Genomic DNA, 26,408 nt, shown 5'->3' with positions numbered 1-26,408 from the left:
TGAATCCTCTTCAGGTAGAAAGGCAATTATTACGTGTCCTCTGGTGGTCACAATCATGCTTCCTTTGCTGTCCATGTTGCTTGAAGCTTTCCCTGCAAATTCCCTAGGCAAATATCTATACCAGGGGTGTCAAACTCAATTTCATTGAGGGCCGCATCAGCATTGTGGTTACCCTCAGGGGGCCGGGTGGTTATGGCCAGGGTGGGTGTGGTCTACTGGGTGGGCGTGGCTAGAGTGCGTATGGCCTACTGGGTGGGCGTGGCCAGCTCTACATCGTTCGCATCAAGGGTGCCTATGGGGGCCTGGGCAGGAGTGGGACAGATTTGAGGGTCTCTGGCAGAAGGAGGGTCTCTAGGCCAGGGCCAAGGCAGTGGGGGCCGTTCCCTCACTGTTTCCAGGATGGCTTCGCGGGCCGCATGAAACCACTTTGCGGGCCGGATCCGGCCCCCGGGCCTTGTGTTTGACATGTCTGGTCTATACTAATCTTCCTAGTTCATTTGCTGCTGCCTCTCTGGGTAACAACTAGTCTGGACTGAAAGAAGGTGGAAAAGAAGAATTGGGACAAAAAAAAGAGGTATTCCCCAGGACCTTCTGTCTGCTCTGCCCAGGACCTTCTGTCTGCTCATTCACTCACTCGTTCATTCATTCACTCACTCACTCATTCATTCATTCACCTTGCAATCTGAAAACTGTTTCCATATTCTACTATATGTCCTCTTGAGCTCCCTACTTAGCAGCAGCAGCTAGCAAGCAATCAGCAGCTACAATCAACCATCTCTCTCCTCCTTAGCTTTCCTTTCTTTCCTTCGACACCCTTTTTGGTTTCTCTGCATTTCACTCAATCTTTCCCCTCAAATAGGCATTTCTTTTTAACCACCGGCATCTCAGAAGGAAACAAGAAATGATTCCCGTAAGGAGTCAAAAGCCAGGAGTCGCAATCAACCAAGCTGAAAAATTTTAATACCCTCACTGTCTCCCAAGCACGGTTATCTTGCTTTCAGTCGGAACTGCATCAGATTATGCCTTGCTGCGTATTGCTATATTCCTCATATATTCCCCTGGAAGTAATGCAGTGTGAATCTATGACAGTTTAACCACATACATTTGAGATCTTGAGAAATGACAGCAGCAAAAGCAGAACAATGTCCATAGTCTTTTGAATGCCGGTTCATAGGGACCGATTGTCTGCCAGGACTGTTACCCTTTTCTTTTTCTCCATTAAAGAGAAGAATGCTATTTTGCCATACTGAGGCCCTTCTGTTGGTTCTGTCCGCTCTGGGAACACAAAGCCACCAGCAAGTTGTTTAAAAGAAAAAAGTGAAACTAAACCAACTTTTGAAAAGTTAACAGGCATGGCCACTATAATTCAAAAACATAATTATTTTTCTAATTCCATTTATATCCCGCCCTTCTCCGAAGACTCAGGGCGGCTTACAAGCTTAGCAGTAGCCTTCATTCTATGTATATGCCTGCTTATTAGGGCTTTCATACACCCCCCAAGTGGCATTATTACAAAGTCAGCTTAATTGCCCCCAACAATCTGGGTCCTCATTTTACCTACCTCGGAAGGATGGAAGGCTGAGTCAACCTTGAGCCTGGTGGGACTCGAACCTGCACTAATTGCAGGCAGCTGGTGTTACTTAAGGAGGCATTAGCCCACTGCTCCACCAAGGCTCTGTTGTGGCTGATCGGGACATCTTTGTCATACCAGAGATTTGCCAGAGATTCTGAACTCCAAAATAATTAATAGATATTAATAATTATACACACACAGAGAGAGATGTATGCATATGCATATATTTTCTCTATTAGCAGCACAGCTGTATGCAACAAAGAAGATAACACTGTCTTTGTTAACTTGAGGATCTCTCTTTGACTGTTATCTCAACTTTAGGGAGGGGCATCTCTGAGCGATAAACAGCTGAGAAGGTAAAGAGAATTTGACAGATTACAAAATTGTCAGTCAATTTTACTTCTGAAATACAATTAAAATTGGGAGAAAAACGTCATTGATGCGTGGGGAAAAAACAAGCTATAATAATTCCTGGGATATATGAAAATTAATGGGCATATTCCAGGATAAACTTGTATAGACTAAAGCCCACTTCATTAGTGATGCTATGCTGGGTTCCACTATTTGTTTGTGCAAATAGTGGTTTGGAATTCTCTCATTGAAAAAAATATCAGATATCAATCTATGTTTACACAGGCGATGGACTCTTCATTCCATCCCAGCCTGTTCTCATCTTTCACTTCCATGTGTTTCAACATGTCCGCAATTTGGCCTCAGGATGGCAGCACATAAAAACAGCTGGCTCATACTTTGAAAGCTTCTGTAACATTAAAGGAAGTAGCCAAACAGATCATTGGCTGTAACAGAGGAAATGCAGAGAATGTACTTAGAACACCACCTCTAAATAGGCTTTTTGAAGGTACTGAATCAGTTAGTGTCATCTATCTTAAAGTAGTTTTAAAGATATGAACAGAGTATCACATTACATTGTATTTCTCTTTGATGTCCTCTGGTCGACATTCTCTTTTTCAGATAATGTGTACATTTTAAGGACCATTTCAAATTATCTGTACATCTTCAACTATTTTTATATTGTTTCTTTCTGGGTAAGGAAAAAGCATAGCTCTTAATCAAATATAGTCATACTCTCCACAGGGAAAATATTTCAGGTTACCTTGTAAAAAAACAGTTTTATTATTAGACCTGAATTTTAAAGCGGGTTTCCAAGCATTGCTTCCTTTTGCAACTTTTCTCAGTGTGTGCTGTCACAAACTACAACGGGGAAAGAAGACGTGGGAAGAGAGAAACCAAAAGAAAAAAGATAATGAACTCACACTCTCTGTGGGGGGAAAAACTGATACATTTAGGAAATGTAGAGCCATTTCTACAAATAAAGAGCATTTCATTATTACTTTTGGAAATGTTCTTCTTGGTTTTGCAAGGGATTGGCACAGCTGTCATTTATTTATTCCGTTTTGGTAATTTGAGCCAAACTTCCTTTCCCTGAACTCTTTTGAAGATTTGAAGCCAAAAATATAACAATAATGAGTAAAATAGGACAGGAGATATTCCCATCAAAGATCACACTGCCTACCAACAGTGGCTAAGACAAAGCTTAATTCAGACCTGGAATTATTTTGGGTTAGGAGATGTAGAGTTCAACAAGAGTGAGCTGGAATTATTTTTTATATCAATAATGCTAGTCTTGCCACAGCTCTTAAAATAATTGCTTGAAATATCACCACAGTCTCAAATTAGTCAGTCTTCCAGGGAAGCATTGTCTCTGAGCAAACGGAGCTGACAACTGTGTGGGCAAAATAAGCCAGTGAATGAATTGGCTCCCCAAACTCCTTTTCTGATTGAGAGGACTTAATACTTCCCACAGATGCTTCCCACAACAAGATCGTAAAACAAGAGTTTCTGGAGGGTTTTAGAGCACTGGGAGCTGGGAGATTTGAATTTGACCAAGCCACACTTCAAAGAGACACTGATTGATTGATGTTTGGATATTAGGAACATTCAGGAGGACAAATTTTATTACATAGGGCTATTTCTTCCAATCCACAATAGAAGAGGGTTCATTAAATTTCAGAATTTATAGAAAAACTTTGTTATTTGGAAATAAGTAGCAAAACAGAACTAGAACCGTGGAGGCGAACCTATGGCACGCGTGCCACAGTCCTAGGCCTTCAGCTGGATTTTATACAAACTCTTCGCTTTAGGCCTCCGCCGTGTGCAAAAAAAAAAAGGTTCAATCAATCAATCAATTTCAACTTCTTGCGGGGGGAAAAAAAGATCTGGCAAAGTTGGAATTGATTGATTGAACTTTTTAGTCCCACCCAGTCTACCGTTAACTACCACAGCCACGGCCACCCAATTGGCCACGCCCACCCAATTGGCCACGCTCACCCAGCACCCGACGATACGTAAGTCGGTTTTGGGTTGCAGTTTGGGCATTTGGTCTCTAAAAGGTTCGGCATCACTGAACTAGAACATTAATTTTAGAAAAATTTTAAATGGATTAAGAGGCCAGATTAACTGGAAATAAGATTATGAAATAATAAGAATAATGCCTGTGCTTTCAAAATCCTATCAAAAATGCATGAAGATTTTGAATTTAAGTGGGGAAGAAATTCCCTGGGAAAATGTTGCAGATTAGAGAAAAACATGGTAAGGGAAGACCTTGAAAGCTGGTTACTAGAGGAAACAAGAAAGAATTTAAGATTATAATGAAAGAAGACCCACTAATACAAAATAGAGAAAACTGTCATATCCGGAAGAATTCAAGGATTTTTATCAATAATTTACTCAAAGTTTCTATTGAAAATGGATTCAAAAGAGGACATAGAAAAGAACAGAAAATCAGGCTGCTTTAGATATGGATTTAAAATTGAGAGGATACAGGAATGATATTGACAAAGATGCTCTACAGACTATACAAATGAAACTGCTGGATGTTTTATAACTAAAAGGGACACACAAATAATGAGTCACTTGGCACTTACAAAAGTGTGTTATACCCACAAAGGAGTTCCTGAGAAAAGATAAAGAATGAAAAGAAATCAGCTTCTGGAACACTACTGCAAAAGAATAAATACCCAGACTTTTAAAAGTATAAAAGCAGATTTATAAAGTTGGCTTAGTGTATGATTTTTTTTCTTAGCAGTTTTGAATGATTTCCCCCCCCCCCAAATCAACTGAATAATGAGTCAAGGAGAGAAGCAACCTAGAACTAAGGAGAAACTTCCTGACAGTTAGAACAATTAACCAGTGGAACAACCTGCCTCCAGAAGCTGTGAATGCTCCAACACTGGACGTTTTTAAGAAGAGACTGGACAGCCATTTGTCTGAAATGGTATAGGGTTTCCTGCCTGAGCAGGGGGTTGGACTAGATGACCTTCAAGGTCCCTTACAACTACTACTACTACTACTTATTATTATTATTATTATTATTATTATTATTATTATTATTATTATTATTATTATTATTATTATTATTATTATTAGCTATTAGATAAGATACAAGAAGAAGAGAATTTTTGTGGCATTTTTAGAGAAAGTGATAAGCAACTGTATAGTGCAGGTAGACCTGAACTTATGACCAAAATGTGGGTCAGAATTTCCATCATTAAGCAAGGCCGTTGTTAAATTTTGAGTGTCACCCAATTTTACAGCCCTTTTTGCCATGGTTCTTAAGTGTTTCGCTGCAGTTGTTAAGTGTATCACACGGTTGTTAAGCAAATCCAGCTTCCTCTATTGACTTTGAATGTTGGGAGTCAGCAGGGAAGATCACAAATGGTGATCACATGACCCTGGGATGCTGCAATTATCCTAAATGCATGCTGGCTGTCAGGCACCCACATTTTGATCACCTCACTACCCAGAAAATTCAGCTAACGTAAAATCCCAAAAGCTGGAGGACAATGGTGGATATTCTCCGTGGAGACTCTCTACCTCTGGAACAACTTAGCAGAAATTAGCAACTTAGCCTTGCAGAAACCTATAAAGATCTGGCCTTTCCAACACAGCTTTGGGACTGATTACTCAAGGCATGTATGTCAGAATGTTTCTGTCACTGTTTTATCACTGTTAATTTTTGCTTTATTGTATTACTGCTTTATTATCATCTGAATGTGTACTTTGTCTAGACTAGAGTTCACCAAGACTGAGGCACTGGATAAATTTCATAAATAAAAATAAATAAAATTCTTCTAGTTTTCCATCTACAGTCAAGTACTGATTTAATTTTTTAATAATTGGAGTATTGTGTCACACGAATTCATCTCACAATTCATTAGCTACTCTCTCTTTAAATTGGTTAAATGAAACCAGTTCATTACACTCCATTCCAAGCAAAAAAATTGGAAATCGACAATAAATGTCCATACTTTATAAGTGTATTTCAACAGTAGATATTGCCATTCTGGCAGAGTTATCAAAGACAGATGTAAATTTTAGCAAAACATTAGCATAACTATCCAAAACAGGATTATTTTCTAGATTTAGAATGGCCATTTGGCAGCTTTGTCAAAAATCCAAGAATAGATTTCACCCAAGAGCAATCTGAGAAAAATTTTAAAAGATACATACACTCCAATCTTTTTGAACACTGAATACTTTGAATTTTTCTGGACATCTGACATATTTATCAGACACGAAATGAAAAGACTGAAGTTGCGTAATTGTAGGAAGCAATGTAGTAGACAGTACCACAACAATAAGTGGTATTCCAGTCATCTGGCTGATTGCTTAAGTCAGATGGCTAAACCGAGCATTTACCCAGTTCTGGCACAGGTTCACTCAATCCTTATATTATTAGAGGGTATTAGAGACCAGCTCAGCACTCAGCTGCATGGCAAGAGGATCAGTTCCAGCGCTCTGAGCCTAAGAACTTGAAGCCCTTTTGCCTCCCTTGTAGATAAAGTCTCACTGGAATTAGTCACACTATCTCCAATCAGTTTGGGCTGGAAATAGTTGATTCAATATTATTGATTGGTAATATTTAATAAAGAGCCAGATTTGGTGCAGTGGTTACCAGGCTAGAAACTGAGAAACTATGAGTTCTAGTGAGTCTCCTTAGGCACAAAACCACCTGGGTGATTTTGGGCCACTCTTAAGTCCTAGCAAGAAGGCAATGGAAACGCACTTCTGAAAAGCTTGCCAAGAAAAATGCAGAGACTAATCCAGGCAGTTGGCAGGAGACATGACTAACTTGAAAGTGTGTGTGTGTGTGTGTGTGTGTGTGTGTGTGTACGCACGCACACAATCATTACAAGGGAGGTTAGTGTTACAGAATAAGAATTCAAGCAAGTACTTTACTTGCAAATGAGGCAGACACATATATAACAATTTCTGGAGGTAAAATACTTGTCCATTTTCTGTTGTGAAGGTGGAAGAGTATTTGTTTTCAGAACTGCAAGTCTTTTTATCTGTGTGAAAAGAAATTCTCACCTTTTTCATCTGAATTTACAGTATGTGTAATTAAAAATACCAATCATCTAATTCCCTTTCAGAAGCAAAAAAATAAAAGCCAAAACAAATTAAGGGAGAGGAGAGGAGAGGAGAGGAGAGGAGAGAAAAGAAGGAAAGGAAAGGAAAGGAAAGGAAAGGAAAGGAAAGGAAAGGAAAGGAAAGGAAAGGAAAGGAAAGGAAAGGAAAGGAAAGGAAAGGAAAGGAAAGGAAAGGAAAGGAAAGGGTGGGCTAATTCTAATTTATACCAACACCATTTAATATACAGTTTATTATCAGTCTAGCTGTCCATACCATGCTTGCTTCCAGCATGTTTGTACATGCCTTCCTACACTGCCTTTTGCTCTTTAAACATTTCTTCTTCTTTTTTTTAGGTTCATCAACTCCAATCAAAACTTTTTTAGTGTTTTTCTTCCTCTCATCCCATTCATTCTTCGATGTATGTTTTGCAATTTTATCCTCAATTATTTGTGCTATATGACCAAACCACCTCAAATAAATTTTTCATACTAGTCTCTCACTTTTTACTTAATACACTTTTGTTCAGTACTTCTTTGTAGAACCGCTCTCTTCTTGAATAGCTACAAAAATTTCATTAAATTCCCATTACATTCAACGTACTTTTATGTTTCTCCTGATGTAATTAATCATCAAATAAAATGACAGACCACATGCCCATTACATTCCTGCTAGCAGCTGCATGTCTTAACATTTCTTCACCCAGTCCCCATTTTTAATAGACATTCCATTAAAGATAAAAGTTAAGGTTCCCCCGTCCAGTCATGTCCGACACTAGGGGAGGGTGCCCATCTGTTTCTAAGTGGAGAGAGCCAGCATTGTTTGAAGACATTTCTGTTGTCTTGTGGCTAGCATGAAGAAGACTGGGAAGACTGTTACCTTCCCACCGAAGTGGTACCTATTAATCTACTTGCATTTGCACGCTTTCATACTGCTAGGTGGGCAGGAGCTGGGGCAAGTAAGGGAATCACCCCATCACCTGTCACTCAGATCTTGAATCCTGGCTGTCAGCTTTCCAGCTGACAAGCTCAGCATCTTTAAGCCATCGCACCTCCAAACATTCCATTAACAACTTATAAAAATTCATCTAGTTATTGTCATTGTTGTTGTTGTTGTGCAAATAATGTATATTTTTAGTCATTCCCTCCATCTTGCTTTTCTTTTTTTTTTAAATCTTAATTTTCAAAAAACCATTTCTCACTGCCTTATACTTTCTACCCAACATTATTGGTCAACAACATGGCATCATCAAATGTATTTAAAATAGACGGGACTTTTTCATACTTTTCATTTGTGCGCTTTTGTGGCAATCTGTAATATGATTCCTTTTCATCATTTTCCAAAAGGCTTCTGCATCCTATTTCTTTGTCTAGTTTTTCCCCCCTCATTCTGTTGGGAGAATAACCTATCTTGTAAAACTTTTTCATGCAGGATCTGTATTTTTATACACTTTTATCATTTAGTCTCTCTCTATTCCAAAATTCAGTTTTCTGAGGAACTGGTGAGAGAGACAGATTTGCAGATCCTGACCTCCACTACTCATCATGACTGGTTTTTCTGCTTTTTCATGTACAATAATACTTTTTAGTGAGACACAGAAGGTAGAGTCTTTTGTATCAGTCATACCCAAATCATATGGAGCATTACTTTGCTGGTAACACAGCAATGTGAGCATACAAGCTAGAATATCTAATCTAGAGACCATCTTGCAAGCCAAAACACACTGTGGCCCGCATCCCACCAACTAGAGCAAGCATATTGATACACACTCAGTGTATCTGTTTCCCGTGGTTTTCAGTTTATATTTATTCTTCTTGTATGCTGGTGCTGGCTGAAGGTCATAAAGTACATTGGTTCAATTTAGACGCTGAGAACCTGTTCAGCAGTGTCAATTTTTTAAAAAAAATCTGAAACAAGATGGACAAGGCAGCTGAACTGAAAATAATAAATTTGAACATGCTAAGCTGGTTATATTTAATAATGCAATCACCCTATTTAAGCAAAAATCTCCCAAGGAAATATTGAATAATTTGCTCCAGACAACTATACAAACAACCTGAAATTATATTTCCAATTTGATCTTATTTTGTTCTATGCTGATTTTCTATATAGCACCCCAACTTAATAACTGAAACACAAAAGCCAGGAGGCAATAGCAATAGCGTATATTTAGAAAATTTCATGAACGTATTTATTGTGGGATATAGACTTAGTCATACTTAGAACTAAAACCACCGAAATTAATTGGGCATAAACTAGACTACTATAAGCCCTACTGGTTTCAATAGGCCTGTCCAGACTGCAAAAACAATTAACTCTCCTTCTCTTGGTCAATAAAACATTTCTGGTTAATGTACCTTTTTTTTGCAGGGAGAAGCAAGTTACCTGTAGAGAAGGAATGGCAGAACCCGGGGCAGGGTTAAAAGAGGGATCAGCCTAAAATACCTACGGAGCCACAAGCAAACTAACTCCAACCCCCTCTTGAATTCTGCTGACCCTTATCTAACCCCAAGCAGGTGCTAACTCTTAGTTGAGAAGATTTCTGTCCATATGCATGATTAGCAATAAATCAGTTCAATTGGACTTCCCCCTGTGGATCTGGCCTTTTGCCTGACATGACCCATTGGTTCATTTTTAACTTCTCAGAAAGCAGTATGAAAGAAGAAGTAGAATATGTAAAAAATGATTTCATTCATATCCCTAAATGAGCTCTTGCTAAACCAAGAAATACTAGCTACCCAACAATGCAATCCTACTATCAGTTACATTTCCAAAGTACTCAGGAATGCAAAGTGCAACACAGCCTCTGGTGCTGTAGTCCAGACCTGCACAATATGCAGTTTGTCAAACAGCCTTATGCATCCCGATGGCATGCTCTGAAAAAAATAAGCAATCCATTGCTGCCAATTATTGCCACCACTAGGAAGAATATGTTACTTCTGCCCAGGTTGTCAGAGCACCTCCCATCTCAAAAGACATCTGCCAAGCACCGCCAACATCTCCAAGCAATACAGGCACTGCCAATGCCGATGCTACTGCCATGGAACTGCTCTTCCTTTGTCACCTTTTTCCTCCGTTAGAGCAGGTATCCCCAACCTGTGGGTCACAGGCCACGGCCTATTGGCCACTGGGCCATGTGAGTGGCTGGCCGGTGTGCATGCATGCAAACACAGCCCCACTAGCGTGAGCATCACCAACAACATTACAGGCATTCGCAGCCCCACTCACACGAGCGTTGTGGTCACTCACAGCCCACTTGTGGGCAACAAGTGTTCGTGTGCACACATGCACATGCACATGCATTCTCTCTCTCTCTCTCTCTCTCTCTCTCTCTCTCTCTCTCTCTCTCTCACACACACACACACACACACACACACACACACACACACACACAACCATCCCTTCTTTTCCCCATGCCCCCGTTCCGGGCTACCTACCCCAAAAGTTCGGGGAACTCTACTTTAGAGTTCCGCAAGCCTGCTCTTGTCTGAGACACACAGGCTAAAATCCCTCACAACCACAAAGTTCAATGGGTGATTCGGGGGTAAGCATTTTCTTTTCACCCCACCTATCTCATGGGTTATATTGTTATGGAAACCAACTTAGAAAATAAGAACAGAACAAAAAATGAGAAAAGATTATAAACACAATTAATAATACTAAAAATAATGGCATTGACAAAGCACCATCAGGATAAAAAAAGAGATAAGAATTTAGTAGCACGTGGGGGTGGGGTAGGGCTCTCATTCTCAGACCTGTTTGCTGCCACATAACCCAGGAGCTGCTCGCTATACAGGTGCGTCGATTTCACTTTACTACTTCTTCTTTCTAAGGACTCTATAATGTCCCATAGAAAACGTGCCTCAGAATTGCTTACAACAGCTTTTCAGAACCAACATAGATTACATTCAAGTGTAGTGTAGGAAACAAAAACCTACACGTTTTAGTACCAATTCATGTAGTAACATGATCCTAAACACAATGTTGATCTTGTCCTATACTTAATTGGTACTTAATTATACAGATGAAATCAGGTTATTATAACTCTGCTACCATAATTACAAAAACACACACGTACAAAAATCACTAGATTTATTCTGCTACATAAATTCTATATGCCAACGCTTAAGTCCTGTACTGAACATCTTAATTTGAGAATGAGGTCGAACTAATATTGTCAGTACTTTTACCAAACGCCATAATTCCCCACCAGATGCTTTCCAAATATATCGGGATTAAAATTCTTTCAATACCAGCCCAGAATAACTGGGGAATTTCAGGAGGTGAAGTCTTATCATATCCAGAACAAAAAAAAAACAAAAAAAAGGCTGAAGAAGTCGAGAAGGCTCTTCTGGCCTTTAACAGCCCTTAAAATCTTATTTTTTAAAAATCTCTGCTTACAATTTTACCAGTCAATGAAGGACTGGCTTCCCAAGTGAGTCTGTGTTGCACAATTAATTTTTACCACAAGTCACAAAAACATCACATTTTCACGCCAAGATGGGAATAAAATGTATACATGGGCCAGGTTCAATATTTTACAACTTACTATGATAACTGTATCACATAGGTTTGAATGTGGCACATTCTATGGCACAACTATAGACCTCCATCCAGTTTAACATCTATAACTCAAGAAGAACCATAGTTTGTTGTTGTTTTTTTAATCCCATTTATATCTCGCCCTTCTCCGAAGACTCAGGGCGGCTTACAATCTAAGAAGCACAAATCAATGTGCTTAGCAATAGCCTTCATTCTATGTATATGCCTGCTTATTAGGGCTTTCGCCCCCCCCCCCAAGCGGCATTATTACAAAGTCAGCTTATTGCCCCCAACAATCTGGGTCCTCATTTTACCTACCTCGGAAGGTAGGTAAAGTTGAGAACTAAACCTTAAAAATGCAGTTGTGATTTGCCTTGATTTCTGTTTTATCACACATAATAAACGTACACTGCTCATAATGATAGGCTCAAGGTTGACTCAGCCTTCCATCCTTCCGAGGTAGGTAAAATGAGGACCCAGATTGTTGGGGACAATTAAGCTGACTTTGTAATAATGCCGCTTGGGGTGTGTGTGAAAGCCCTAATAAGCAGGCATATACATAGAATGAAGGCTACTGCTAAGCTTGTAAGCCACCCTGAGTCTTCGGAGAAGGGCGGGATATAAATGGAATTAAAATAAAATAAAATAAAATAATTCAGATTAAGAAGACAAAGGGGCAACATGTAGCATGTACTATGCAACTAGCAATGAAGAGACAACGAGAAGGCTCCCAGACCTGAATCAAAGCATGCCAGTTATGCTTATTTATGGATATAAGTACTGTGCTTTTTTTCTTTCTTTAAAACTGATGAATCAAAAACTCAAATTTCTCTACTATCTTGTTACAGATTTTTGTACTTAGACGGAATAAGAGTGTGAAGTCAGAACACTGATGATGAAGCAATGAAAACATGTTAGCAACTGAGTACAGAGAATAACAGCATCCCTCCAGGGTTTCTAACTGCAAACAGTAAGCGTGATAAGTTTCTGGCACTTTAAACAGCAGATAAGATGGATGATACTTTTCTACATAAACAAGATGCCTGAAGGTGAATCTAGGCACCGGAAGTGACTCTAAAATACTCATAAGACAATGTACATTGTGCTCAAAATGAGAGATATAGAGTGCACTAGGATAGGACTTGTTTACTTCATAACATATATAACTTTTCACCTAAAATCCCATTCACCTGCAATTTATATCACTCTCTATACTTCACTTAAGGATATATTTTATTTATTTATTTATTTATTATTGGGACTTATATGCCGCCCTATCTCCCGAAGGACTCAGGGCGGCTAACAACAATAACATACAATAAAATACATATATGACTGGCTCAATACTCACTTGTGCATATTTTCCACTCCTATAATGATCATGATATAGTATGAAATTCCACTTTGTATAACAAAATGTAAGGCATACCTAGGAAGGAAATATTATGATAATGGCTTATTAATACAGGTACCAATTCAGTTTTAAATAATAGAGAGAAATAAAACACTGCCCTGATCTGCTCCTTTGTTGATAAATTGTTATCTATTAGAATTAAATTAGAATTTCAGAGACATCAAAATTACTCTAAAGCAGGGGTGTCAAACTCAATTTCACTGAGGGCCGCATCAGCATTGTGGTTGCCCTCAGGGGGCCGGGTGGGTATGGCCAGGGTGGGCGTGGCTAGAGTGCGGTATGGCCTACTGGGTGGGCGTGGCCAGCTCTATATCATTGGCATCAAGGGTGCCTATGGGGGCCTGGGCAGGAGTGGGACAGATCTGAGGGTCTCTGGGCCAGGGCCAAGGCAGTGGGGGCCATTCCCTCACTGTTTCCAGGATGGCTTCGCGGGCCACATGAAACCACTTCGCGGGCCGGATCTGGCCCCCTTGTGTTTGACATGTCTGCTCTAAAGCCATTGTCACCCATTGCTTCCAAGTTTAATTAATTAATTAATTAATTAATTAATTTTAATTCCATTTATATCCTGCCTTTCTCCGAAGACTCAGGGCGGCTTACAAGCTTAGCAGTAGCCTTCATTCTATGTATATGCCTGCTTATTAGGGCTTTCACACACACCCCCAAGCGGCATTATTACAAAGTCAGCTTAATTGCCCCCAACAATCTGGGTCCTCATTTTACCTACCTCGGAAGGATGGAAGGCTGAGTCAACCTTGAGCCTGGTGGGATGTGAACCTGCACTAATTGCAGGCAGCTGGTGTTACTTAAGGAGGCATTAGCCCACTGCTTCACCAAGTGGGCTAATAAGTGGGTCCTGTCGTGATCCCTTTCTTTTAAGAATACACTAATGTTTGGGAAATAAAATCCAGCACTCTGACATTAATTCTAGGAAATAAAAGCACTGAAATGAAAAATCGAGCTACTTACCATCCAAAACAAAAAAGTGCAAGATAAAGGCCCAAGAGCGTGGCAACAACATGCCTTATGAATGGACTAGTTTTGCTTGAATGAAGGTAAGTTCGAAACCACACAGCAGCCAGCAAGGCAAACAGTTGGCACACTACAAAGTTGACCTGCAAGAAGAGATAATGATTATTAAAAACATTAATATTCACATAATTATATGTTGAACTTGATTTTCTGTTTATGCAACAAACAAAACCAACAGTGGCAAACATTTAAAAAAAAAAGAACTTTTAACTCACACTTTCACAATAAAAGTTCCGAATCTGTTTGTTTTTTTTAAAAAAAATCCCCAATTTGCGTTATTGTTCATACACACGGAAAAAAAGCAAATCTTTGCTGTATCTGGACAGCAAAGAGGAGCTTCTTCAATGAAATAGATGGAAGGGGAACTGTCTGCATTCTAAAAAAATGGTATTAAGAATTTATTTGAGAACCTTGTATTCTGTAGATAGGGCAATAGCAACTATAGCTTTTAGAAAGGCTATAAAGTGTTACAGTCGAGTTAAGATGGATTCCTTTCTCAGAACAGGTCCCAAAACAGATAGCTAATACCTGAAGACATTGCTGCTGCAGCCTTTTCTCAGTCTCAAGTATTAAAAAAATTTTTTAAAGCACATTATCTAAAAGAAAGGGAGAACAATCTTTAAAGCATGGCTGCCAGAGATAAAAATGCAAAGTAAGGGCATATTTAGTAATCACATGCATTGTGATTCCGTGCAAAGGGAGCTCCAAACTTTATTGGAAAGAAGTTTGGAAAGTGCATATAGGACCAGATGCCCATTTCTGACTTAGCAGAAATGGGAAAATACCAAAGCTGCCCAGCAATCTTAGAAATAAGGTCAAGAAAAACCAAAGGGAGCTTGAATTCCTTTTTATAAAATCAAATACAGTATCAAATTTCAACTGGCCTTCTGGCTTTTCACAAACACTTAAAAGCTTGGATAACTAGTTAGTTGAACCTGTCAGGAGGTGTCAACTTACTTTTGGTTGTTATTGACCTTGGTTGCCATTATGTGTTTCTTTATATTCTTTATATTATATATTTCTTTAGTAACTGTAACTAGGGGGGCCCAGGTTCGCCTGGTGTGCCAGTTGCGGCCCTATCTAGACCGGGATGCCTTGCGTACGGTCACTCATGCGCTCGTGACCTCTCGTTTAGACTACTGCAACGCTCTCTACATGGGGCTGCCCTTGAGGACCACTCGGAGGCTCCAACTGGTGCAGAATGCAGCCGCGAGAGTTGTGTTGGGAGTCTCCCGATACTCCCATGTTACACCTTTGCTCCGTGAGCTGCATTGGCTTCCAGTTGTCTTCCGGGTGAGATTCAAGGTGCTGGTAATGACCTTTAAAGCCCTACATGGCATGGGTCCGGAGTACCTTAGGGAGCACCTGCTGCCGGCATCAACTTCCCTCCGCCCAGTGCGCTCCCACAGAGAGGGCCTCCTCAGGGTGCCACCGGTCAGAGAATGTTGTCTGGTGGCCCCCAGGGGGAGGTCCTTCTCTGTGGGTGCGCCGGATTTGTGGAACTGTTTACCAGTTGAGCTCCGGATGGCGCCCGACCTTCGCTCCTTCCGACGGGATCTAAAGACCTACTTGTTTGAACAAGCCGGCCTGGCCTGATGGGTTTGGGTTTTATTATTGTTTTAACGTATTTTAACTTATTGTTGTAAGTTATTGGGCACTTTGTTTAATCTTTTCTTAATTTTTGTATTTTTGTATTTTAATATTTATTGCCCTGTTCACCGCCCTGAGTCCTTCGGGAGAAGGGCTGTATACAAATAAAATAATAATAATAATAATAATAATAATAATAATAATAATAATAATAATAATAATAATGATAATAATAACAACAACAACAACAACAACAACAACAACAATAATAATAATAATAATAATAATAATAATAATAATATTGTTTATTTTGTATCCTTAGTTTTCAAATTCTGTTAGCATACCCGAAATTGCTGTTGCAGGTTGGGCAGCCATATAGACAGATTAAAAAAATATAGACAATAAATTATTGTGCCAAGAATGTGCAGCGTGCTCATGTAATTTATCCCAAATGTTTGTTTAAAACCATGATTCCATTTAGAAATTTGTTTACCACAGATGCCATCACTGTACAATGAAATGGCAGCACATGTCCTATAGTCGCCATTTGGTATTTTGGTAAATAGGATTTTTTTCTTATATGATTATTGCTCTTTTAGCTGTGTTTTATTTGATTTATGTTTTAACTGTTAATTACTGTAAATAGTCAGATGTTTTGTGAGTTGTGTCATTTCTAAATACAGGTAGTCTTTGACTTACAACCATTTGTTTAGTGACCACATAAAACAGGGGTGTCAAACTCAATTTCATTGAGGGCCGCATCAGCATTGTGGTTGCCCTCAGGGGGCCGGGTGGGTATGGCCTGGGTGGGCATGGCCTACTGGGTGGGCGTGGCTAGAGTGCGTATGGCCTACTGGGTGGGCATGGCCAACTCTACATCGTTCGCATCAAGGGTGCCTATGGGGGCCTGGGCAGGAGTGGGACAGATCTGATGGTCTCTGGCAGAAGGAGGGTCTCTGGGCCAGGGCCAAGGCAGTGGGGGCCGTTCCCTCACTGTTTCCAGGATGGCTTTGCGGGCCACATTTAACCGCTTCGCGGGTCGGATCTGGCCCCCGGGCCTTGTGTTTGACATGTCTGACATAAAGTATAAAAACACTGAAAAAAGTTACAACTGTTGCAACAATCCCCACAATGGCGTGATCAAAATTTGGGCATTTGGCAGTCTGTTATGTTGCAGTAGCCTGAGATCATATGATCACCATTTGCAACCTTCCCAGTCAGCTTCCAAGAAACGAAGTCAATGGGGGAAGCTGGATTCGCTTAATGGCAATCTGATTCACTGACCCAGGGGTCCCCAGTCCGTGGCCCAGTACCGGGCCGCAGCATGCCAGCAACCGGCCCGCACAAACAAGCAAAGTCCCATCCACGGGATGCAGGCAGCACACAAAACCACGCACCCTCTGGTCCACAGAAAAAGCTCTCTCCGCGGAACCAGTCCCTGGTGCCCAAAAGGTTGGGGACCTCTGCACGTATCTACTGCAGTGATTCACTTAATAACAATGGCAAAACTGATGATAAAATTGGGCGTGACCTCATGTAACAGCTGCGTTATTAGCAACGGAAATTCTAGTTGGAGTCATCAGTCAAGGGCCACCTGTCACTAATTTATCACTATTACTATTACTAATTTAAAAAGGGAAGTGTAAACAAAGGAATCCAAAGTAGACCCACCCAAGATAGCAACTAGGCCTGAGGGAAAGGCTACTTGGAAGAAAACTGCCCAAGCCTTGAACATATACAAAATAACATCAGAACACTCTTTCCGTGCAGAACTGATATTGGCACTTCTTTATACGTGCAAGGGTGGGGACAGAATGAAGGAATGGCTTTATCTACTCATTGCTGTCCAACAGATATTGTGCCAAGCCCGGCTCCAAAGTTAGAAACAAGCTCAGTCACAGAGGAAATATCCTTGGATAGAGAGGTAGAAGAAAAAGAATTTGGATCCAAATCCCATTTAACCACCCCCCCTCATTAGCGTTATTTCGGCAAGCCAGTTATATCCATTTGCCTCTTTCATGTATATCCCCAAAACAAGTTTCATCCTCTCTCAGATCTCCGGCTCATCTCTGCAGAGCTATAAAGTAATTTAGACGTTTCCCCTTTTCTTTTTGGGGTGTTTGTTTAACATGTAAATAAAGCAAATTAGGCTGCGATTCTCAAAAGAATCAGGGTAGGTCCAGAGTCACCTTTGGCACAGCATGGTAGAAGGTTTGCCAAGGCTTAAGAATCTGTGCACTGAATGGAATATTTCCCAGAGAATTCTACCCGAGCCATTTTTCTCTTATGTCTAGTTACAGAAAGTAAGGAAAGCTGCTCAGCATCCCAACACCGTCTCACTCGATTGCACCATTACCAAGTGCAGCATCTGAACAATCTTATGTCCACAATTTGTGGCTATTAAAGTATTTAAGGCACGGTGCTTCTTACTGTGTCTTCCTTTTGCAGAATTATCCAGGGTGGGGGTGGGATTCCCTACTTTCCAAACTCAGGAAGGCTTTTGAAACCATTCTTGCAAAGCTTCGAATACGAAAGCTGGCTGTAGTACTGTAATGTAAGCTACTATTCAAAGACACTGTGACTTACAAGAGACCCAACCAATTCTTAAAGTAACAAGAATCCACATTAAAATTGAGACGCCCAAATCTTACTAGTGATCAAAACCAAGAATAAGCTCTTGATTTGTAAAATATACCATGCCTCAGATTGTGCTACAACTTCATCTCACCCGATATGCTACCAATAAAGTTTAGCTTTATATAAAAGCAAAGAATGATTTAGAAAGCCTGTGATAAACCTGAGGTCATAGCTTTTTAAAATTAAATGACTGTTTCAAATTTCCATTTACACTTTTTTTTCTACAGTATCATCGTGCCAGAGAAAAAAAGTATTATTTGTTCTAATGAACACATAGTATAAGAAAAGAGCCAACACTTCTTAGACTCATGTTCATTTGTAGTTGCCTACAATTAGTCCTCCACTAGGAGAATTTTGAAGGGACGCGGTGCCTCAGTGGGTTAGGACGCTGAGCTTGTCGATCAGAAGGTCGGCAGTTTGGCAGGTAGAATCCCGAGTGCCACGTAACAGAGTAAGCACCTGTTACTCGTCCCACGGAGACGTCCTCAGACAAGCGCTGGCTCTTCAGCTTTGAAACGGAGATGAGCACCGGCCCCTAGAGTCAGAAACGACTAGCACACATGTGCGGGGGGAACCTTTACCTTTACCTTTAGGAGAATTTAAGTTGTTTTTTTTTCATTCCTTTGACATAAAATAGTCCCCAATACAGCATATTGTGTCTGTATGCGTGTCTCATTATCAGTGAAAAATGCAAAGATGAAAACCTACAGAAGAGGCAAAAATCCTATTAGGTACACTAAATAATGCATCTGGAAGACCAGTGAAACTGGAAGAAAACATTACCTGAGAATCAGACTTTTCAAAACTAAGTGCCAATAAAAGCAGTTGACACCCTTTCCAAAAGGGGATCTTTTCATTTTGTCTTTAGACATTCTGCTATGTCTAATCCTCTTCCCTTTCTTTGTGACAAGCTCTCCAAGATTTTCTCTGCAATACAAATGGGCAACTTGTAACTTTCCATGTATCGCTGAACTACAATTTTCAGAATCCTTCCTCACTGGCATGTTTTTCAGTAACATATAGGTCACAGGTTCTTCACTCAACTCTCACTTAAAAAGCATTCCTACTCTGCTTTCACTTTACGCTTTTACTTAAAGCATCTAAGAACTTGCTGATCCTTAGGCTCTGAAATTCACTGTAAGGCGACATTTCCATCCCTCCCCTTTTTAAAAAAAGAAAGATACTTGGGTATATCCTGACATTTCACCTGCTGTTTATCCATTATTTCATCAGGTGACTCTAAGGGAGCAGAACCAACCCAGGACTGCCTAGCAGCCACTTCAGTGCCAAACTCTTGAGCCTTTCCTTCTATGGCCAGTTGGGTTTAGGAAGCAGAAGATTCTTGGATCTTTCAAACCAGTTCTCCTCTCCCCTGTCCTCCAGGATCTACAGGACCTGGATCTATATCAGCCCAAAGAGGTGGAAGATCAGTAGAGGAGGAAGAGGAAGAGGTGCAGGATGAAGCAGGAAAGAGGCGCTTTGTTATCTGATTATGCAACAACTCACTCCCCGATGTCCACCAACTGCTTTAGGCTAGTTTTGAAGAGGGAGGGGGCTGGAAGACCTATGCAAGGACACTAAAGCTGTGTTCAAAAGAAGCCCCAACCCAAGTTAAGTACTTTTTCAAAAGAGCAATATTCTCAGTGGTAAGATGTAACAACCAGTTCTCTGTGTGGATGCCGCTTCTGGAAGTCCATTCTGGGTCTGGGCAACCAAAAATGAGCTACTGGTTCTGATGAACTATTGCGAACTGGCTGAATCCCACCACTGAATATTCCCCTCTTTCAAAGTAGCCAGAAAACAGCTGACAGGTGTTATATAGCCCTTTCTCAAAACATGCCTCCTGGTCATTCACAACCCAGTTAAGAAAATGATTGGTGGATGTTTTCCACTTGCTGGTGACATTTGTGGAAGGGAAAGTTTGATGAATCCCTCAAGCCTTTTCCTTAAGTTGCACAGAAAATAAGGCAAGCACCATTTAGCACCATTTTTCTGTAGGGAGTAGATGTCCATGGTTAGGGCAGCAAGTTTTATTTATTTACTGTTTCCTGCAAGCTAGATATTACAATTTACAACAATAAAACATATAATACTAATATAGTCCGCGACTTACAATTACAACTGAGCACAAAATTTCTGTTGCTAAGTGAGACATTTGTTAAGTGAGTTTTGCCCCATTTTCGACTTTTATTGCCACAGTTGTTAAGTGAATCACTGCAGTTGTTAATAACATGGTTAAGTGAATCTGGCTTCCACATTGACTTGACATGTCAGAAGATAACAAAAGGTGATCACATAATCCCAGGACAATGCAGCCATCATAAATGTGAGTCAGTTGCCAAGATCTGAATTTTGATCACATGACCCTGGGGATGCTGCAACGGTCATAAAGTGTGAAAAACATCACCACCTTTTTCAGTGCCGTTGTAACTTCAGTCACTAAATGAACTGTTGTAAGTTGAGGACTACCTGTACAAACACAGACCAGAGAGAATACTGAAAAAGAGATAGCAAACGTGATTCTGATGATTAAAAATAAATAAATAAATCATAAAATTGGAGTAGAGAGCCAGCTCAGATAACCATCTAAAATAATCACACACGTAATAGACTCTAGACATCATTAAAAATTTAAAGGACTATGAAACTTCATTACAAATTTCTATTCAAAACATATTTCTATGGAAATATTTGAGGGAAAAATAATATAATTAAGAGGAGAAAATACAAATTGTAGATAATTAACAATACATTAAGAAAATACTATAAAAATGTGTATCTGTTGGCCTTTCAGGGTAAACCTGACAGAAATCACAACCAGATGGGCTAATTCTACTTAATCGTAGAAGTAAATTGACAGAATCCTGCAAGTCTGAAAATGCCATCCTTACCCCCTTCTTCCCTCCAAGTTCCTTTACAGAGGGAGGGTCTCTCCCAAGTCTCTTGCCCCATCCAATATCCGTGGGCTACATTGTTTCTTAGCCAGCTGTTCCCTTGACAGTGTCTCTTTGTTCATTCTTCCAAAGTCTTTCCCAGATGCCATTACAACAGGTCAAATGTAAACATAAATTCTCACAATACAATGATGGAATATAGACTTTCCTCACAAATATACAATTTCATCAAACAGTCTTTGTCCTGAGTTACACTTCCCTAGCAGATTATAAATTATGCCTTACAAATATTCAGTGTTATGGATTATAAATTATATATATATATATATATATATATGTGTGTGTGTGTGTGTGTGTGTGTGTGTGTGTGTGTGTGTGTGTGTTTTCGTAGATTCTCGCGGGTGTCTGTATGTGTAGATCTAGAGTCTCGGGTTTCTTCCCGCGTTCCTTTCATCTTCAGAAAGTTATATATATATGTGTTTTCTGAGGTTTTCGCGGGTGTTCGTATGTGCATCTTTGGTTATTCAGGTTTTTCCCCGCGTAGAACTAAAGGTGTAGGGGCGACGTTTCGACGGAATCCCATCTGTCATCATCAGGCTGGTGGCTTCTGCTTCCTTCTTCTGGGAGAAGCATGTGGCTGTTTGTTCCTCTTTTTTAAACTGCCAGAGGGGGTGTGTTCTGTGGGTGGTGTGCTCTGATTGGGTGGGGGAGTAACTGTGTTCTGATTGGGTGGGAGTGTGTTTTGAATGGTGGGTGTGTTCTGATTGGGTGGGGGTGTGTTTTGAGTGGATGGGCTGGTCTCAGCTGCCAGCCTTAGACCTGAGCTGGTGAGTTGTGCTGCTTTTGTTCGGCTTCGTGTTTGTGGTGGTGCCATGTTTTTATAGTGGGTGTCAGTTTGCTTATTGTGTGGTTTGGAGGGGTTTAAAGTGGCTGATGTTGCAGCTGTAGTTAGGTTTCTGTTTTGTGGTTGTGCCTCATTATCATTGTGGGTTCGGATTTGCTTTTTGAATGGTTGTGTGGTGGTGATGTCATGTGGTGTTATCATGAGTTTGGGTCTATCATTCTTGGTGGTTGGGACTCGTCTGTCAATCAAGGCGGGTTTCCAAATGGTTGGTAGGCGAGAGGTATCATCTCGTTTGTTTATGCTGTGGGGGCGTTTTTCTATCTCAATGGCTTCTCTGATTATTCTGTTGTTAAAATGTTCAATTTTGGCGATAGTTTTGGTTTTTTTAAAATCAATTTCATGTCCCGTGGCTTCAAAGTGTTGGACCAGGGATGAAGTTTGTTCTCCTTTTCTGAGTGAGTTTTTGTGCTCTTCAATGCGTGCACTTATTCTTCTGTTGGTCTGTCCGATGTATGTGGTGCGGCAGGTGGTGCATGGGATTTCGTATACTCCTTGGTTTTCTAAGCCAATTATGTCCTTGGGGTTTCTTAGGATGGTGGATATTTTTCTGACTGTGTAGAATGCTGTTTTGATGTTGTGTTTTTGGAGGACCTTACTGATTCTGTCTGTGGTCCCTTTTAAGTATGGGAGGAGGGCTTTGCCATTTTCTTGTTCTCTGTCTTGGGTTTTTGTGGGTGTCTCTCTTCGGATTAAGTTGGTAATCGTGTTTCTTTGGAATCCATTGGCTGTTAGTACATTAGTGAGAGTGTGTAGTTCGGTTTTTTGGTGTTGTTCGTCAGCTAGGTGTTTTGTTCTGGAGATGAGTGTCTTGGCTACGGAGTTGATCTGTGCTGGGTGGTGGTGTGAGAGTGCGTTCAGATAGCGGTTTGTGTGTGTTTTTTTATGGTAGATAGTGTATCCTAGGGAGCCGTTGAATTTCTTGTAGACTAAGACATCAAGGAAGGGGAGTTGATTGTTAGCTTCTGTTTCCATAGTGAATTGTATTTTGGGGTGTAGGCTATTGAGGTGTGTGAGGAAGTCATCCAGTTTTTCTTTGCCGTGTGGCCAGATTACGAAGGTGTCATCTACGTATCTGAGCCAGAGTTTGGGTTTGTGGTTGGATTTTTCTAGAGCGAGGGTTTCAAAGTGTTCCATGTAGAGGTTTGCGATGACAGGTGAAAGGGGTGATCCCATGGGTGCTCCTTCCATTTGTTTGTATCTTTGTCCACTGTAGATGAAGTATGTGTTAGATAGGCAGTGGTTGGTCAGATCTAGGATGTGTTTTGGGGGGTTGTATTTATTTAGGATAGCTGTCAAGGCTTCTTTGATTGGCACTTGGGTGAAGAGGGATACGACATCGAAGCTCACAAGTAGGTCACAGGGCTGTAAGTTTAGTTTACTTATGATCTCTATGAATTGGAATGAATCTTGTACGTGTGAGGTGATGGAATTTGCGTAAGGCTGTAGTTGTATATGTATATATATATATATATATATATATATATATATATATATATATATATATATATATATATATATATATATATATATAATGGATCTTCGGTCATTCGGGTTTCCTCCCGCGTAGAACTAAAGGTGTAGGTGCAACATTTCGACGGAATCGGATGGGATTCCGTCGAAACGTTGCACCTACACCTCAGAAAACATATATATATAGAGCCTGTGGCCTAGAGGTGAAAACAACTGCCTAATGTGCAATCAGCCCAGGTTCGAATCTCAGAAGGGTATGGCTGACTGATGAAAACTAATAAGTTTGAAATGCATATCAGTCTCCCTTAATTCTTTGTTAGCAATTTAAATTTACACAAATATGAGCTGTCACCGGTGTGACTACTGCCTGTCGATGGCCTTCAGGTTAGGCTGACACAGGAAATAAAGATTTGTCCCATGTTTGGGGCCTAGCAAGGTAATCTAAAAATAGTTAACAAGCGTTTGACATATATCTCCCCTTGCTTCTCAGCTAACAAAGCGAGAGAGAGCCTGTGGCCTAGAGGTGAAAACAACTGCCTAATGTGCAATCAGCCCAGGTTTGAATCTCAGAAGGGTATGGCTGACTGATGAAAACTAATAAGTTTGAAATGCATATCAGTCTCCCTTAATTCTTTGTTAGCAATTTAAATTTACACAAATATGAGCTGTCACCGGTGTGACTACTGCCTGTCGATGGCCTTCAGGTTAGGCTGACACAGGAAATAAAGATTTGTCCCATGTTTGGGGCCTAGCAAGGTAATCTAAAAATAGTTAACAAGCGTTTGACATATATCTCCCCTTGCTTCTCTGCTAACAAAGCGAGAGAGATCCTGTGGCTTAGAGGTGAAAACAACTGCCTAATGTGCAATCAGCCCAGGTTTGAATCTCAGAAGGGTATGGCTGACTGATGAAAACTAATAAGTTTGAAATGCATATCAGTCTCCCTTAATTCTTTGTTAGCAATTTAAATTTATACACACACACACACACACACACACATATATGTACACACACATATATATACATACATATATACATACATATATTCTATCAAATTACTCAATTTGTTTGATTAATTTTGTTTCTGTAATTCCTTTGTTGCTGTGCGGCTTATGTATTTGAAGGTATTTAAACCAATTAATATGGAAGAGTAGCAAGAGACTTGAAAGATCTTAGTTTTTCCTGTTAATAATAAAGTCTTGTACTCTAAACAAATTACTTTCCATTGAGTTACCTAATAATTTAAGATTTCTTGAAAATTGCTTAATTTTGTGTCTATCAACCCCAATATGGAGTTATGCGAAGGAAATATAAACCTTTCTGAAATCCATTTTAAGCAGCTAGCACAACAATAAAATCTGAAACCTAGAACTGCTAACCCATCTCACTCTTCTGAATTCTACGTTCCTGAATGTAATAGTTGGCCTTTTATTACACCATATATTAATTTAGTACTTCACTGAATACCTTATTTTCAATACAGTAAAGATATACCGTACATTTCTAAAATAGAAAATCTAGTTTAATGAAATATTCATTTTTCCCACTCCAGTTCTGAACCAAGACAAGTTTAATTTCTTCCATCAAGAAGTACCTGTTGTTAAGTGTTGACAGGTTGATGAATGAATATTTTTGAAGAGATCTTTGTTCCTTTTTCTCAAGAAAAACTCCTAATTATTTGACCTTTTTATAGTAATATTAAAGGCTATTAATTGATATAAACGTTATTTTCATCCTGCAAAGTTCCATATCGAGCCTGAGTTTTTCCTTTCTTGAACATGACACCAACCATATTGTTTTATATATTCTATCAGCATGTTTAAGGTGACATAGGTTGATCAATTGTTAGTACAATATCATTAGCACTTAATTCCAATTAATGTTCTTGTGCAGTTAATTTCACTGATGGAATTTTATTTTCTGATGGACTTTTATTTTCTTGACATATTTGGATTGCCAATGATTCTAATGCTAATAAAAAAATAGGGACAGACAGGACATCCTTGCCTTATTCCCTTCAATATAGTTCATTGCTGCAAAGTAAGACCATTCGCTTTAATTTTATTTTTTTAATTCTTTATAAATATTCTATATCCGTGTAAAAAAAATTAGGGCCACAGCCTCCTTGCTTTTGGGGGGGAAGGGGCAGATGTGAAAAAAAAATGTCAAAAGGTTTTTTTAGAGGAATTTTTAGACAATAGCAAATTTTAAGTTGGTACAATTCAATTTTCTGCTGATTGGACTAGTTCATAGCACCTGATCTTAATTCTATCACTGAAATTAAAGGATAAATTAAATCCCTGTGGTCACCAATAAAGTACCTCATTAAAGTATTTAAACCTATCATATATTAAACACAAAATATAAACATATGAGAGGGACACGGTGGCTCAGTGGGTTAGGACGCTGAGCTTGTCAATCAGAAGGTCGGCAGTTTGGCGGGTCGAATCCCGTGCCGCATAACAGTGAGCGCCTGTTACTCGTCCCAGCTTCTGCCAACCTAGCAATTCAAAAGCACGTAAAAATGCAAGTAGAAAAATAGGGACCACTACGGTGGGAAGGTAACAGCGTTCCGTGTGCCTTTGGCGTCTAGTCATGCCGGCCACATGACCACGGAGACGTCCTCGGACAAGCGCTGGCTCTTCGGCTTTGAAACGGAGATGAGCACCGGCCCCTAGAGCACATGCAGGAGAACCTTTACCTTTACCTTTTTATAAACATATACTTAGAAAACCTTTAAGACTATTTTATAATCAGGTAGTAACAATTGGTAACAATTTCCCTTTATATTAATCAAGGCCATCCAGAAGGGAGTTTCTGATGCAAATTTCCAAGCCAATAAATACAGGAGGAAACATTCCATTTAATATTTTTAATACAAGCTATTATGATTTTCAATGTTACTTAGAACTGAGGTAAACAGTG

General features: G+C 39.9%; 1 protein-coding gene across 1 annotated transcript in view; it reads right to left on the bottom strand.

Moving 5' to 3' along the window:
- The window catches only part of MBOAT2 (membrane bound glycerophospholipid O-acyltransferase 2), a 95,677-nt gene that overhangs the window by 49,316 nt on the left and 19,953 nt on the right, over positions 1–26,408 (bottom strand). The window contains exons 2-3 of the mRNA XM_083352591.1: positions 13,926–14,071; positions 12,894–12,971 (exon numbers count right to left, since the gene is read on the bottom strand). Of these exons, the coding sequence (XP_083208717.1) occupies positions 12,894–12,971; positions 13,926–14,071 (224 nt within the window). The remainder of the gene's footprint in view (positions 1–12,893; positions 12,972–13,925; positions 14,072–26,408) is intronic.

Source organism: Vipera ursinii (genome assembly GCF_947247035.1).
Source record: "Vipera ursinii genome assembly, chromosome: 1".
Classification (NCBI taxonomy): Eukaryota; Metazoa; Chordata; class Lepidosauria; order Squamata; family Viperidae; genus Vipera; species Vipera ursinii.
Note: the sequence above shows the minus strand (reverse complement) of the source record. Positions and strands in the feature narration are given on the sequence as shown.